A 16,118-nucleotide genomic window follows, 5' to 3' on the forward strand; every position below is an offset into this window, starting at 1 on the left:
TGTCAGAGAGAGAGGCTTACCATCTGTTTTTCAGTACTGTTGAACCTCCTGCTTGTCACGAGAGGCCGTACCCGTCCTCAAGAGCAACTCTGTCAAGATCAATATCATGATTTTCTGTAAAACAAACTCATGGTGCATGGACTCTGTTTAGCAGGTATACGACCTACAAGAAAGAAAAAGCCAACCAGGGGCTTGCTCCAGCTATGTATTTACCATAAAAACCTGACATTGGTGTTAATCTTAAAAGTTAACCCTCAGCAAGGAAGGGAAGAACCATATTTCCCAAAATGTCAAACCGTCCGGCTTCCTTTCGAATAAGGGGTCGTCCGAAAATGAGGTGGAACTCACTTTGGTCGCCGGCGTAACTTCTCTGGACTCTGAGTGAGCAGCCGCAGGGCAGTAAGAGCCCGAGCAAGGGTAAGCCAGGCAGCAGGGAGGAGGGCAGCTGATCCCCCCCGGCGTTCTCCCCCTAATCTCTACCCGAGAAGTGGGTCACAACCGTGGATGGGTGCATTCCCAGACTTTCTGCTCAAGTGCTTTTTATGGCCGTCATAAATCATTCAGAGGTCTCGCTCTGTTCTGGGGGGGGGGGAACCCTTGTTGACAAACCATTTCCCACATCTTAAGCCTCGGATTTCCTTATTCAAAAGTGCAGCAGGCTATCCTTACCTTTGCTCCCAGGAAAAGAAGCACATCTTCAGAGCACTACAGTCTCGTCTGGATTAGATTAAGTCCACACTCGGATACGTCTCCCTTTTTCGATTTATCTCACTTTGTATTGATGTTCTCATCTCAAGAGAAGCAAATGTATCCTCGTCTTTGACCGCGGTCAGGTGAAATAGGAGATTCCCATCACTTGCATCTCTTTTTAAATGGTCCATAGATGTGATTTTGAAATCCTATGGGAGTGAATGCATCAGACAAAATGGCTCCCAGAGGAACCTTGTGGTTATTAAAGACACAGGAGAGGATGAAAATCAGTGAGAGAGGGCTCTCTCTAGATAACCAGGTATGATCATGAGGGATTCCTCTGTGTTGGCTTAATTACTCCGGGTGAAGAGGTGAGAGTAATGAGTGTTTAGTAAAGGGCTTTTCCTACCCGATTATGAAAAACCTGTTTTGATTAGAAGTCTCTCTCCCTCCCTCTTTGACAGTCGATAGTTGCGGCGTTACTGTCAACATTTGCATATTGGGCTAATGAGTAATTCCAGAGCTGTGGCGTGTTTCTGGTATCAGGTTGGCATTAAATGCAAACGCCTTTGTAAAGTGTACTTTCATCCAGCAGATAGCAGGACTCTTCCAACCCTCCATTCACTAAGAGCGTTCCATATAACTGCATTTGTATTGTATAAATCATTCAAGGCTCCTACAGGTTATGAGAGTGCGATAGCAGCAGTTTCCCGTCAGATGCTCTTAACACACGGAGAGAGCTCTAATAAAGAGACTTACTCAGCATGGCGCTCTGGTGCAGTACCTACATAACATCACAGAATAACCAGCAAGTCCTTCATCATTTGCTAAAAGTTGGACTGATTCAAATTCATTTTTTTTTTCTGTGATAGATTTGAGTGAGTTCAGAATGAAAAAAAGTCCAAAACAACAATTTAAAAGGAAAACATCATTTTACTCATGGTATACTGGCGAATACTGTAAGAACTGAACGGAATACAGATCACAAAGTTCCTCATTCTGGCGCTGCTGTTACCCTCCATTCATATGGCTGTTTGCCTCCCGAATTGTCTGTGATTGAAAGAGGTGCATCAGGGTGCATGCACCACTGGATAAATCCCATTTGTATCCCATATTTGTAGTTCACCATAAACCCACAGCTGCTTTTTCTTCTCCCTCTGAGTACTGGACCATCAACTCGGCCAACAAAAACTCCTAATGGGCAGCTGGAAGATGAATTATTCATCTGGGCTGGGTTGCATCGGCCTGGTTTTCCTGTGCAGGCATACGTCTCCTCGCCCACCTTGACTCTGTGACAGCAGCTGAGCACAACCGCCTGCGACTGATGACGACTGTGTAATTGCAGGTTGTAGCTCCATCCTGTTTGGGGTGGGTTAAAGTTCCAGGTGTGACTCCATCCACCCTATACCACAGTACTAATGGTGGAAGACTCCTCTGACTTGCCAGGCAAGCTGGGCAATGACTTAAGATACTCCAGGTGCCTGCGGGCGTCCTCCTGGTTAGCCCGGACATAGTAGACCAGGTAGGAGATGACCATGGAGAACCAGCCAAACATTACCACCAGCATGGCCACATCTGTAGTCCTCTTCATCACCACACATAGATCTATGTCCGGTGCTAACAAGAAGGCAAGTCCTTGAACTCCTATGTCCTTGGGATCCGAAGTCTGGCACACGATGCCAGTCAGTGACGCAGGCTCCAGGTCGACACGAGGCATGGCCATCTGCAAGTTGCAGTCACAGTGCCATGGATTGTTTGTGAGATTGGCGCGAGACCTCAGGCCCTCAAAGGCCTCAGGGATAAACTTTACTAACTTGTTGGAGGACAGGTCCAGGAAATGTAGTGAGGAGCCCAGGCCTCGGAAAGCCCCTGGTTCTAGGTGGCTCAATTCATTGTGTGAAAGATCCAGTTCAACCAAATAAGGCAAACCCGCAAATGCATTTGCTGGGACTGTAGTGAAGAGGTTGAAGTCCAAATAGATGCGCCGCGTGTCATTGGGGATGTCCTGAGGAATCTCCGTGAGCTGCAGATTGCTGCAGCGCACCGTCTTGCCACTGCTCTCGCTCTCAGAGCAGTAGCAGCTCTTGGAGCAACTGGTGGCGGCGTGGTGGAAGCAGAAGGTCATTAGCACCAGGCTGTGCAGCAGCAAACACATGACCACCGAGTGGCGCAGTAACCAGCCTGCACGTAGGGACATTGTGGTAAGCGGGCATGCTCCAGGAAAGACCACCTGGCTGCTCGGAGTGAAGTCCACATCAACCTCCCCAGTGGCTGTTGAGTCTGTGACATAAAAACAACAAAGAGCAATTAGCCATACTGAGAAGACCAATACCAAGAAAAAAAATAAAAGCACTTTTTCTTTATAAAACATGGGTTTTTAACAATTTTCTTCAGAGGCCATATTGTTATCTAACGTATAAATGGGGGGGTACAGTAGCTTGTGTAATTGCTACGAGGAGGCAGCCGGAATGCTCCATGCTCATTTCAGCATATTGCTGGCACAGAAACAACTTGCACTTGTGTTGTACTTCCGAGAAAAGTCTAAAGATCAAACATTCCCTTCACACCAGCACAATAAACGAGCTAGGAAAATCCTTTGGTGTCACTGGGGCTCTTTTATAATTGACATCCCTGCAGTGCTGGGCTATTTCAGTACGCAGAGCCCGATATTAACATAGTGATGTGACACTACAAGGAACAAAATGTACCGAACGGAAAATAAAATCGGCAAACATTATTAATTGAGTTGTATATATTGTGTTTCCACGAAAATTTACAACTTCCCTAGCTGGTCAGGCTCTGCAATGTCTAATCCATAAGGTAATTTACCTTTCACACAAAGGTATAAGCTTGACTGTGAGTCCTGTAAATTACACTTTTTATTTTGTACGTCGGCCTTTGAAAATGTTACTTCTACCAACCCGAACACACTTCATTAATAGCTGATCAGGGCTACCGCCTATCCCGTTACTAATCCTCTTAAGGAAAAAAAAGTCCTCAAGTCAGTGTAGCATCAGTGTTGGCCACCCAATCCCTTTGTCGGGGGGGAAATGCTAATGCCTTAAACAGCGCCTGGGCCGACAGAACAGACAATGTGATGGCCTGTCTTCTTCTGAGACAAAAAAAAAGGAATCGTGCAGTTCGAGCAAAACTCTTAATTTCTTCAAAATGGCTGGAGACTGTGCAAGGATCCCTTACCAAGATTAAAAAATGAAATCGATCTCTAAGTACCTCTAAGTATCACATGACACTGGGGGCAGGTGGAAAGGGGGGGTAGAGGATGAAGGGGACCGAGTGTAGTATCAATAGTGGTTTGTCTATAAGTGTGTAAGGGGGGGGAGCTGGTCCGTGACACACAGCTAATAACACTCATTGTGTTTAAGAGATTCCTGCCAGATCCCTGATAACAAGCCATGGAGGCGGGGGTTGATCGGCCAATGAACAAGAGCTAGAGATGTTGATCCATGTTTCTTCATCAAGGCCAGGCCACTTCCAAAAGGTTTCCCTCGGCGGGGTGCACGGGAAAGCAACACAGCATGACTGATGCAGCGTAACACACAAGGAAATAAAAGATCCTGTTTCGGCTTGGGTAATGTAATGCCCCCTGTACAAGGCTGCACTTTTCCTGTCAAATCCGACGCCAGCCTGGTATTTTGGAGAGAGAAAATGGGGGAGCAGCAGCAGTCAAGGGCTGGTGACATGGGAGGAGGGAGGAGGGGAACGCATGTGGGCAAGGAGGGAAATTGGACACAGGGGCACATGGGTTGTGAGAGAAGGACTGATATAGAGAGGATTGGAGCAGAGGGCTTACATTACGATGACAGCACGGAGAACAGTGTGTGACATCAGAGAGATATTGAGGAAAGGGGCAAATAGTGGGCTGATGAAAGAGTAAAGATAAACACACAGGAGAGGGTGGGAACCTAATGATCAACAGGGTGGGGCACCATGTGGGATTCCAAGTTTTACAAAAACCTACTTCTCAAATACTCATTTGACTCTGCCTCTACCCTCATAACAAATATAATTCCCTTCCGGGCCTTATTATAAATCAATGGCCTTAAATCAAGTGAGGTCTGTGCAGTGTTCTTAAAGTCGTTGCCTGGTGATAAATAACTCCTGCGTTTAATTTACACAATAAATACAGCACTCGGGCAACCAAAGGTCAGCCTGCCACTCCATAAATTCACCACGCCGGCAAGTCCCTGCAACCAATGAAATGAGGAGCAGTAATTTGGACCGAAAGCCAAACAACATCAAGCATTCCAAAATGCAAAACTACTTTATTATGTTTAACAACATTTTTTTGGGATATAATGCCTTTAAGAATCTGACCCTTCCATGACATCACGCCACATGCAGCCCGACAGCAAATGCATGAATGGTAAAGAAGCTGCGGTTTCGTATTATCAATGGGGAGGTGTGGTTGACAGAAAGGGAAACAGGGGAAATAAACCATTCATGTGTTTACTTTGAAATGTTGGCCTTTTAATTCAACTGTTATCATATCCCATTGCTTTTTAGCTCCATGCAAATTCCTCTGCTGATCCTTTTATACTCAATGTGTCAATCTCAATCACTGGAGATACCCTTTTTTATTCCTTGGAGCTAATCCCTGTTCTGGGCAGATCTCTATCGTGCCTTGACACGACCTCTCTCTCTCTCTCTGACACACACACAGAAAATAATCTTGTTGAGTTTACCTAGAGAGCAGTATGCAAGCATGCACTGTAAGAGAAAAGCAGTCAGTAATTTGATCTCATGGTCATTGTCATCAGTGTAAACATCCTTTCCTACCCTCAATGTGCACCCAGATAGAAAATTTGAATTAATCCTACTGTTTTCAAACTTAGAATATGATTTTCCTTCTTGATAAGACAAACTGAGCACATTTAAGATAAAGAATGAAAGCCTAACACTGGGTTAGGTATCATTTCCTATGTTGAAATTGCAATACTTCTCTTTAGCAACAAGCATCTGGTGAAAATGAACTCATAAGACACGATGCCTTGTGCAGGGGGGATGACACTATACCCGTGTTGAGTTCACATTTCATGCTGAAGTTGTTTTCAGCACCAATCGCATTCAAAACACCCGAGAAAAAAACAAACAAAGCACTTCCATCGAAAAAACGAGGAGGTGCGTATTCAATATCGCAAAGTAAACGTCTTATACTCACGTCTTTGCAGCTTTCCCTCTCCTTCTCATGATGCGTCCATCAAGCGAGTGTCCACGACAAGACGGTCCGGCAGATCAACTCCCTCCACAGCCCCGCCAGTGTTCTGCTTCTCTTCCATTCGGCTCCTCTCCTGCGAGCTGCTCCAACTTGTTCCCGAGGAGCCGCTCCGGCAGCAGGCAGCAGGCACCACGACGCGCCGCTGGAAATGCCCCTGCAGCTCCGGGAGGAACTCGCTGCAGCTGCTTAGTTTCCACGCAACCACAAAACCAGGCGGTGGAGCCAAATATGAAGGAGCTGTGTCACCGATGGAGGCATCTCACTCACTCAGTCCGATCCTGGATCTGCCAAGTCATAATAATAATAATAATAATAATAGTAATATTAATTATAATATTAATATGAATACTAATAATACGTTTAAAATGGCGTTACGCACAGAGGGAATGTTAATGATTGGATATTATCCGTCTTTGCCGCAAAGATCCGAGTGTTTGGTGGAAAGACATTAATGCAAATGTGTAATATATGACAGGTTCTCTTCGTTCGTGATCCTCCGCTGATTGACGTGAGTGAAGTGGATTAATGCGCATGCAGCAGGTGCCGGTTAAAGTGAGGAGTACCCCTCCCTTCCTCTCACGCGCACGCGCAAGCAAACGCACACACATGGACGCGCAACGACCCTTAATGGGACTTTGCATTGACTTCCACCTAATCCTCAGAAATAAAGTGTAGACTCATCCATCATCTCACGTGTAATATTTATTTATCATATTCATCATGTCACCTTAAAACATAACTATCATATTTATAATACACTGTTATACTAATATATTATTTATCATACTTCCATATCAGTGGTACTGGTGTTATATGCTCTTTGCAATCTTCCCCTCAACTGTTAACTCATATTTTATTGAATAATTTGCTCGTATTCATATTTTACACTAAGTATTCATATTTTATTATATAGTTGGATACATGTATTATTTGCATTCTACTTTTGTATCTTCACAACAGGTACAATTGATGATAGGATGACATTTCCGTAATTCCTTTGTACTTGCACACTAACAATAAAGTTCTTGAATATTACATCTTGAATTAGAACTGGACTTTGGTCCCAATGAACCTTATCCTTAACCTTAAAAATTACCAACTCATGCCTTACTATCCACCATTCACATTGCAACCCTAACCATAACCAACTCATGCCTTACTAACCACCATTCACATCTCAACCCTAACCATAACCAACCAACTCATGCCTCACTAACGACAGCTTACATCTTAACCATAACCATAACCAGGACCTTACAAAGTGTTGCCTCATTATGGTTGAGCCTTGGTCCACATGAGGTCTACTAGGCCTGATAAAGTCGGTGTTTATTCTGGGAAAGGTCCTGAAGAGGTGACAGAAATGAGTGGGTACACACACATAAACCCACTTACACACAGGAATGATCTCATACACGGTGTAATGGTGTAATGCTGGTGCATGTAGCAGTCGGGTGGGACATTAATTGTGTTTGATCTGCAGTTTGTTGTTTCAGACATGAAGCCTGGCTGCTGCAGGGCGGTGGATCGTTGGCCGTCTCCTGGTTCTCTTCCTGCCTGCTGCCAGCCGATAAGGGAGCCCAGTCAAATCCACTATGAAAACAGACGTGCATGGGTGCCGGCCTGGGAGAGTCTGCCAAGCGTCCAGTCATGAGGTATTAATGGAATTAAAATCAATAAAGTGGGTTACTCCACCCAAACTCCCTCCACGCTGCTCTTCTGCAGCTATGACTCTTTCATTCTTTCCTTCTTTCCTTCTTTCCTTCTTTCCTTCTTTCCTTCTTTCCTTCTTTCCTTCTTTCCTTCTTTCCTTCTTTCTTTCTTTCTTTCTTTCTTTCTTTCTTTCCTTCGTTCTTTCGTTCTTTCTTTCTTTCTTAGCCTATAAAAAACTGCAGGTTCTCCAGAGACCATATAGACAGACCTTTAATGCTTACACAGAACTGTGTCAGTGCTAAACCCTTTAATATTTCAGTTTTATATTATGCTTACATAGACACTTTTTAGATCATTAGAGTTTCTCACAACAGAACTTGGACTGGGTTGTGAATGTCAGCATAGGAATACTTGGCAAAATAAGTTGAGGATAAATGGTCGTACTGTTTCTGTGCTATTTGTGGTATATCCCAGGGTAGAATAATATACAGGACATAGTCATATCTGGGTTATTGAGCTACTAGGTGTTATGTTTATTCTCTGAACAGTTACATTTCTAATTAAGTTAAGATTGCACTCGGGGCTTGTACTTCTCATGCCTCACCGGACTCTGTTATAAAGCTGCTACAGTGAAGAGACTTACTGCAATGTCATCATTGGAACTGTGTATTTTCTAAAACTGGCAATAAAATGCAGCTCATGAAAATCACTATCTTTAATGTTGGTGTCTGTATGACTTGCTATAGTGCCAATAAATGATTGGATATAAAAACACAGTGACACAATAGAGAGTCTCAGACCGAATGAGAAACACATACAACATGGTGTTCACTGTTGTAGCCCCGAGGTAGCTGCTCTTGTCAATTAGAAGAAGATCAGATAGGTGGAAGAGCATATGACAGTGGAAAAGCAGAAAATGGGATTAAGTTCCTCATCGACAGAGGAGAGTGCACTGGCAGTCAGTCTTCCCAAGCTTTATCAGATTACTTCAAATGCTCCACTGTGGTTGGCAGCTAGACGGTGTGCTGTATGCATTAACAACCAGGCATTAGTCCTGTTAAACTACACTTTCAAGTTTCTCTCTTCCCCTTCTACTCCATTTATCTCCAGACTGGAAAGTTTCCTGTGCTTTTTGTTGCCTTCATACACATTTACAGTGTCTGCAAACCAACCATTAATCCATGAGGCCAAATGCTAAGTGGAAATTTTGCTGAGGAAATGCTCAAAGTTTAAATGTGTCCTCAACAGGGTGGGAATGTTTGCCTTCCGTGTGCTCTGCAGCTGCAGTGGAACAAAAGCCCTCATGTTAATGAGACCTCTCCCTTTCATTGGCATTTTCATATTTGTCTTTACCGGCTCACACAAACACACAATAACAAACTCATGTACAGCAGCACACACACAAACTCACACTCCCTGTCTCTGGCTTCTAGCTCATTGCAGAGCCAGATCAAAGCCCTGCCTTGTCTTTATGAATACAGCACTACCTTGCTTTATTTATTTATATCCCGCCTGGCCTGTCTTGAACCTTTTAATCAAAAAGCTGTGAGGAAAGGTGTATTAAAAGGATGTTCCGGCCACCGCCAGTAATAAGAGGTGTCACCTCACCTCATATTCCCTGTGAGGAGCCTTGTCTTTGAAGCCTGATATCACTAATATTAAGGAAACAATGGACCAGCAATATGAAAGTGTTGTAGATGTTCATTGATCCTGGCTGATCCCCCCACTGGTAGTGCTCTGGCTAGCAAAGTGTCGTCAAAAAGCAGATTAAAAATGAATTTGTGGTCCACAGGCTTGGTCCAGATGGCAGATGGTGATTGTTCTTCATAATTAATCAGGGATTCTCCCACAAAGATTGCAGCTAAGTGAATTTTCACAAGTACTTTCCAATTTAAGGGTCTGGAACATACTGTAAATGTTATTATTCCTCCCACTATCTAGAAATGATGCCGAAATATCTCGGATACTAACGCTGCCTAAATGACAGAAATTGACTTTTTGGTTTGTTCCATGTCCCATCTGCTAACATGGAGGAGGCAGGATTTGTGAACTTTCCTGGAGCCAGCCAACAGATAGCGAACAAGACACTTTGGCTTAATTTTTTGGTCTCAGTCATGTTTTCGATTTGTATATACAGTCTATATACTGGACCCTATAGGGTCATGAGATGAAAGGGGTTATGGGATTAAACAAAAATCAGATTAAAAGTTTTATTTAAAAAAAAAATTTATTTCTTTCCATTTTTTGCCCAGGCTCAGGCCTACAAGCTAAATGCTGAAATCGACAAGCTAACAAACCTGCTGATGTTTATGATGATCCTAATCTTAGTTCCGCGTGTTACTGAGGTAACATTTGCTAAGTAGCACTACAGTATTTTCCTGTGAGAATGGTTAAAATGACTACACCTGTTTTCACACATGAACTCCAGGAAATGTTCAAACACAATTATCTTGTCATTTTCCAAAGTTTAGCCTTTTTTGCTATCAAGAACGCATCAGGAGATTGTCTGGGTCAGACGTCTCCACAACAACAGGAAATATCCTGAAAATTCAGATGAGGGGTCGCACATGGCCACAGCATGCCGGAACCATGACATAACGTATAAATTCTGCCGTGGAAATCACATGTTTTGTCTATAGCCTGTTTTCAGGAGGTTTTGATGCACTGAGGGAAGTTGTTGCACTGTTTTCTCAGAGATCACCAGACCAACAGGCAACATATCGATGTCTGAACGTGACTGATATATGGACAGGATCAGTTTATGTGTCCGGTAGTTTCTATTGATTATCTCAGTCAATACTGTTCTGGTCTTGGCACTCTGCTGGTAGAGTAAAATCCAATCCAGTCGCGTGCCCCCCCCCCCCCCCTCCACACAAATCAATATAAGGTAGGACCTTGCAAAAGAACCCTTTTTTTTCCTAAGTGTAAAAAAGCACTTACTCTGCATTCTATCAATATTATTTCTTCCATTTGCAGCAAATTCCTAGCTGCTATTTTCATGAAGCAGCTCACGCTAACATTTCTCAGCAAAGTGTGAGCAATCAACGAAGTGGCGTCGGTGATTGTGGAGAAAAGCATCTTTAAATGTTAAGCTGTTAGAGTCGCCCGCAGTTCCTGCCAACACAGGATAGAAGTGGTTGAAATTGTTTCCCAGTGCCCTTTTAAAGTAATTAATAATTGTTAGTGCTTCATTGTGTCTCTCAGACGTGTTCACAATGACAGCCGGGGAGGGGTGTTCCCCTCAAAGGTCAGGGCATGGGCGTCCGAGGATGCAAAAATATGATGGTTTACTGTCTTTTGCACTCTATTGCAGTACAGATGCTCAACTGTACATATTTCTATTTTTCTTACCTTGATAGTTTTTGTAACTCTTGAAAGCAAGGTTCATGTGGAAAGGCAAAGAAGGATTTTTATTGTACAGGACTGTACATCAGATAATAAACGCTTTGAACTTGACCCTAAAAGAAGAGTGAGTGCATAAAAATTGGTCTTTCAGTGACGCAGATATTGGAGGTTTCCCTTTAATGTTCACCTAAACACGCTTGAGTATCTGCAAAGTTTATAGCATGAACAGTACAAAACTCCATGTGTCACAATTTGAAGAATATTGACAACGTTTTTAATTGTATGTTAGTTATGCTTCTCATTTCTATTTGTGCTTTGAACATCTGCTCGTGTACGCCCCATATAGACTGAGTGATTCAGAATTGTTAACAGTTTGCTGCCGGTCATTGCTGCTGACACATGGCTGTATATTTCCGGAGCTAAATACAGGCATAGAACATGACCATCATTATTTCATTTTTTATGGGTGTAGGAACATTACGCCCTACATGCTCCACTTGTTGTCAGGACAAGTGATTGCCAGGAAATAATAACTCACAAACACCGAAGCAAATTCACTTGAGCAAACGCCTCATTCTCCACAGGATGCAACATTTGACCCATGATATACCAATTTTATAGATCATATGTGAATCTACATGTTGAACTGGGACACAGAGGACTCAAGTGCTGAGACACAAGGTTAAGTTACAAAACTGTACTTGGAAAAAGGAAGTCAACCTCTGAGGCAAAAGACGAGGTTGGAATTCAAAGCTAGGTCACAGATGGAGACAAGGTTGCCACATCCTTCGGAGGCTGCGTTTGAGGACCGACTGTGTAACAGCAACGCAACTAGACTGTCCCCTTTCGAAAGATACTTTGAATGCGGCCAACAAATGTGTCCTTCCATCCCAGAGAAACAAAGGCTACTAAGGGTGGAGCTTTACTGGCCCAAACTATCCCAGAATTCATTGTAATTCAGGGACCATTTTGAACCGTGTTTCAAGAGGTAATGGCGCCGGAAACTGATGAGATGGCAGCGTGTGCCGACGCTAAAGACAAGATGCATGGTTCATATTGATGTACATCATCACAACAAGCATGCATGAAGACAGATACAGGAATCCAGCTGATTATTAGCGCAATGCCTAAAACTGTCACTTACTGACAAAATGGTCCAGATTAAGGCATCGTGCGGCAAAATTAAATGCGATAATTATCAAACATCTGGTAAGGCTGAAGGCGGGGTAATCAATGGGGAGCGGAAAAACAGACAATGGCAGGAAGTAAAACAATCTTAAATGAGAGGGTAAGTGACAAAATAAAACAGGAAGTAACTAAAAATAAATGTTTTTGTTTGGGTATTTATCAAGCAAAGGAAGCTCAGATTTGATATGTGATACATCATCCTAGCAATCAGAGCTCCGTTTTTGTCGTCCCACATTACAGCGTGTTTCTTCACACTCCTCTGGATCTGATATATCTCTGGTTAATCTTTGGTGCTCCTCAGGGGGGTGGAAAGACGCATGTTGACAATCTTCCTCCAAGCTCCAAATCCTGGAACGAGCTCAGACGAACCTGTCACGTGCGCAGTCGCAAGCAGCAACCTGTCCCTCTAATATCTGTGAAGCAGCACTGTCCTTGCATGAGTCTGGGCATCAAGCTGCAACAAACAGACCATCAGCAGATCTGTGACACGTCAAGTTTCTTTCTTCCAAAACAGCCAAGCTCAGGCCTCAGAAAACTCAACTGCCATATATAAATAAATAAACATGAAAAGCATGTGGCACTGAGAGACTCAGTCTCCGTCTACTTTGCTAACGTTTCTCAACAGCTTCAGATAAATGACTATTTTTGGATTTTAGGTATCCACTATTCCCTGATTCAGACTGAGTATCAATACTAGATAAGAGGAAGTCTGTGAGTGAGTGTTTTATATGGGCGAAGTCGTAATGGCACAGTTGCAAACAAAAGTAGATGTACTGTTGTAATGTTATAAAGGAATAATTTGGCATATTGGGAAATATGCTTATTTTCTGAATCGATGAAATATTTGTCTGGTAAATATGAGGCTGCCGCTCTTCCTCTCCACCACACTAAGCACATTTTGTATCTGATTGTTTTTCGGGAATAGAATCCGACAGCATATTTTATTTTGAAGATAGAATATCCGACTCCCTGTTTGTCGTGTATGAAAAAAAAGGATGAAATCTGTAGCCACACTCTTCTGTATTTATTAACAGAGATAAATCCTCTTTTTTCCAGCTTCAAAAATCCCACTGCAATGTGTGTTCTCACCTCCATTCATGTGTGCAGCTGTGGGTGTATTTGTGTGTGTACTGCGCACTGCATCCAGCTCAAGCTCTTCAGCCCTATTATTATCATGCCAAGGTCAGAGGAGTGGGAAACATAGCAGAGGAAGACAGATAAGAAGGATAGAATGGTTAGAGAAATCAGATTACTGCATTTCCACTGACTGATAGCCAGCGGAGCCGAAATGTAAAAGCCCAAGTTATGTCAGAATTGAATACGATCCTCTGTTGTTTCTCCGTCGTGCCTGAACCCTGCACCGCTGAATCCCTTTACATCAGCCTCACGCGGCCGTAAGACGCGAAGCAGAGCTCTGCGTGATGATACACAGCTGCAGGAACACATCAGCTGACGGCCATAAAGAACAACCACACACGTCTGGGGAGATAAACCCATTAACCACTAAATAGCTTTTAGGCGACTCTCATGTACAGTGTGTATGCATGTGTGACCTGGAGGAAATGAGGGAGAGAGAGAGAGAGAGAGCGAGAGAGAGAGAGAGAGAGAGAGAGAGAGAGAGAGAGAGAGAGAGAGAGAGAGAGAGAGAGAGAGAGAGAGAGAGAGAGAGACAGAGAGAGAGAGACAGAGAGAGAGAGAGAGAAAGAAGGGATGGGTATTGATAAATTAAGCCAAAAAGAAATTGAAACACACGCACTTCCAAAAAACATTACAGAACGCGTTCTCGCAAGGCAATTTTTCACATTTGGTGCCTATGAGGAAATACTGATGAAATTGTGATTCTTTCCCTTTTTCATCTCTTGCCTGTTCTCCTCTTTCGTCTCTTCAGCTGAGGAATGTGAAGAGGAAGAAAAGACACAATAACACAACAACCATTAAAACAATCTCTTACCTATGTTGCTTTGTTAGTTCCCGGCAACAGAACTGGGATCTCAGCAGAGGTGTGCTTCTTGGGATTTTAATTTGGATGACACAATAGTTTGCTTCTGTTTTTAAAATGAATGTTGTATTCCCCACCTTTCTTTTTACTTCTTGTATTCCTATATCTACTTTGCCATGAATCGTAACTTCGAAGCAATACATTTGCACCTGTGGAAAATAATAATATATTTCTGATTTCATTTTTATGAATATGCATCTTGAACTGTCTGAGTGAATAGTTTCTTGTTAATAAAGAGGTATATGCATTATGAGGCTTTTTTTTGTTCTCATCATTATTAATTTTCTGATAAAGACAGTGCTCATCTGTTCAAGGCAAATTGAAATATTAAAATATAATTACAAATATCTATGGATAATTCGTATGCCTTTTACATACCATCCAAACTATCTGCACAACAAAGCCCATGATTGCAATGCTACGGTCTATTTGAAATCCAACAAACAAGTTTATAACCCATGATAAAAATTCATTATCAAGGTCAATCAATATAATGCAAACTCATCGCATATTTGCAAACATGTCCATCTCCAGATTTTTCTCATGTGACAGCAGCAGCTGCCACCTGCTGTACTTACATACTTTGGGTGTCCTCTAGATGAACGACCTGACTTCTAAGAAGTGCTAAATTATTTACCATTTTTGCATGAGTAGCTTCAAGATGAGTTATAAACAATATTGCAGTTTCTCTTAGCTTCATGAATCCTGGATGGATTATGCAGCCGTGGATATCACAGCTTCTCTGATCTCTGAAAATCCTGAAGGATTATACAGCTGACATACGAGGCTTCAAAGAATATAGGAGAGCTTTAAAAACTGCGACTCAGCAACTTGTGTGATGTGCCATCAAAGACTAACTGAATTAGACCTGTGCAGTTTCGCGATGTAATGAAATTAAAAGGGACGTACCTGAGACCAGACATTAGATTGTTGATATTTGTCGTAAGCCACAAATTATATCCTTAAATGAAGTATCAGGGCTCTCTTGGTTGAAACATGCTGCATGTGACACTTTGTGCACCATTAAGATTCATCTTTCTCTCGGTCATATACCATAAAAACTGTAAATCTCATAACATCAAATAAAGAAGATTCTTATGGTTAAATTTGGAGAATACTAGACAACAATCCACTTACCTTAATGCTGTTGAATATTATATGTGCCACAATCCAGTCAATAATTTGATATATATATAATATATAATAAGCTGGATTAGTTGCACCTAGAAAAGCTTGAGACGCTCTTAAGAGATAAGTGTGTTTTATGTACAGGACCCACACTACTGTATGTACTAGTACTGCCATATAAGCCAGTAGCCAGTCAGATTAACTCTTAGCCTCAGCGTACCCTCAGGTTTGACACCTGATGACGCCAGGGTACAACTGAAGATTATTATTTCATCATAACAACCAGTCTGACAGAGCTTAAATATGATGGTTACCTCTATCCCCCCCTCTCTCTTCTCTCCCCTCTATGCCACCCATCTCCGCTCACCCCAACGGGTCGAGGCAGACGTTTTTTTCTTTCCACAGTTGCAAAGTAATTGCACCTTGTGGGAAATGATAGTGTTTCTTTATAAATTTTATACTAATAAGTTTTATTATTATTATTGTTAGTATTTTTTGTGCGGCAATGCAATGCATGCACATATATTATTATTCCCCATACTTCTTATCGTTGTTATTATTCATCGTTCTTCTGCCACCAAAAATACATCAGAACATGCATCTCGGTCGGGAATGGTGTGGTCTGACTTTTATCTCATTTTTTAAATTGCGAAAAACAGCGGGACATTTTTTAAGGCAGCCAATGGGAGCCTTCATCCAAGAAACGAGTGACAGTGTCAGTGGTCATAGATCAAAGGAGTCTTTGATGTCTCCGACAGTTGCAAAGGTTAAAGTATTGATTTCCCCTTTTTCAAACGGGACACCAGCCAGTCTGTCTCTCTCTCTCTCTCAAACTGACACAGTCTCTGGACCCGGCAGGAGGTACACTGCACACATTCCACA

At 42.5% G+C, this 16,118-nt stretch overlaps 1 protein-coding gene across 1 annotated transcript; it reads right to left on the reverse strand.

The window, feature by feature from the left end:
- Window positions 1-1,632: 1,632 nt before the first annotated feature.
- lrrc3ca (leucine rich repeat containing 3Ca) lies at window positions 1,633-6,093 on the reverse strand. The gene is made up of 2 exons (XM_061095190.1): window positions 5,870-6,093; window positions 1,633-2,970 (listed from the first exon to the last, which is right to left on the reverse strand). Exon 2 carries the CDS (start codon window positions 2,885-2,887, stop codon window positions 2,093-2,095), a length of 795 nt encoding a protein of 264 aa, XP_060951173.1. The 5' UTR covers window positions 2,888-2,970; window positions 5,870-6,093; the 3' UTR covers window positions 1,633-2,092.
- Window positions 6,094-16,118: the final 10,025 nt, after the last annotated feature.

This window comes from Limanda limanda, chromosome 21 (genome assembly GCF_963576545.1).
Source record: "Limanda limanda chromosome 21, fLimLim1.1, whole genome shotgun sequence".
NCBI lineage: Eukaryota > Metazoa > Chordata > Actinopteri > Pleuronectiformes > Pleuronectidae > Limanda > Limanda limanda.

Bases quoted from the DNA above. Each gene is read 5' to 3' on its own strand.
- lrrc3ca (XM_061095190.1), bottom strand. From the start codon at position 2,887: ATGTCCCTACGTGCAGGCTGGTTACTGCGCCACTCGGTGGTCATGTGT.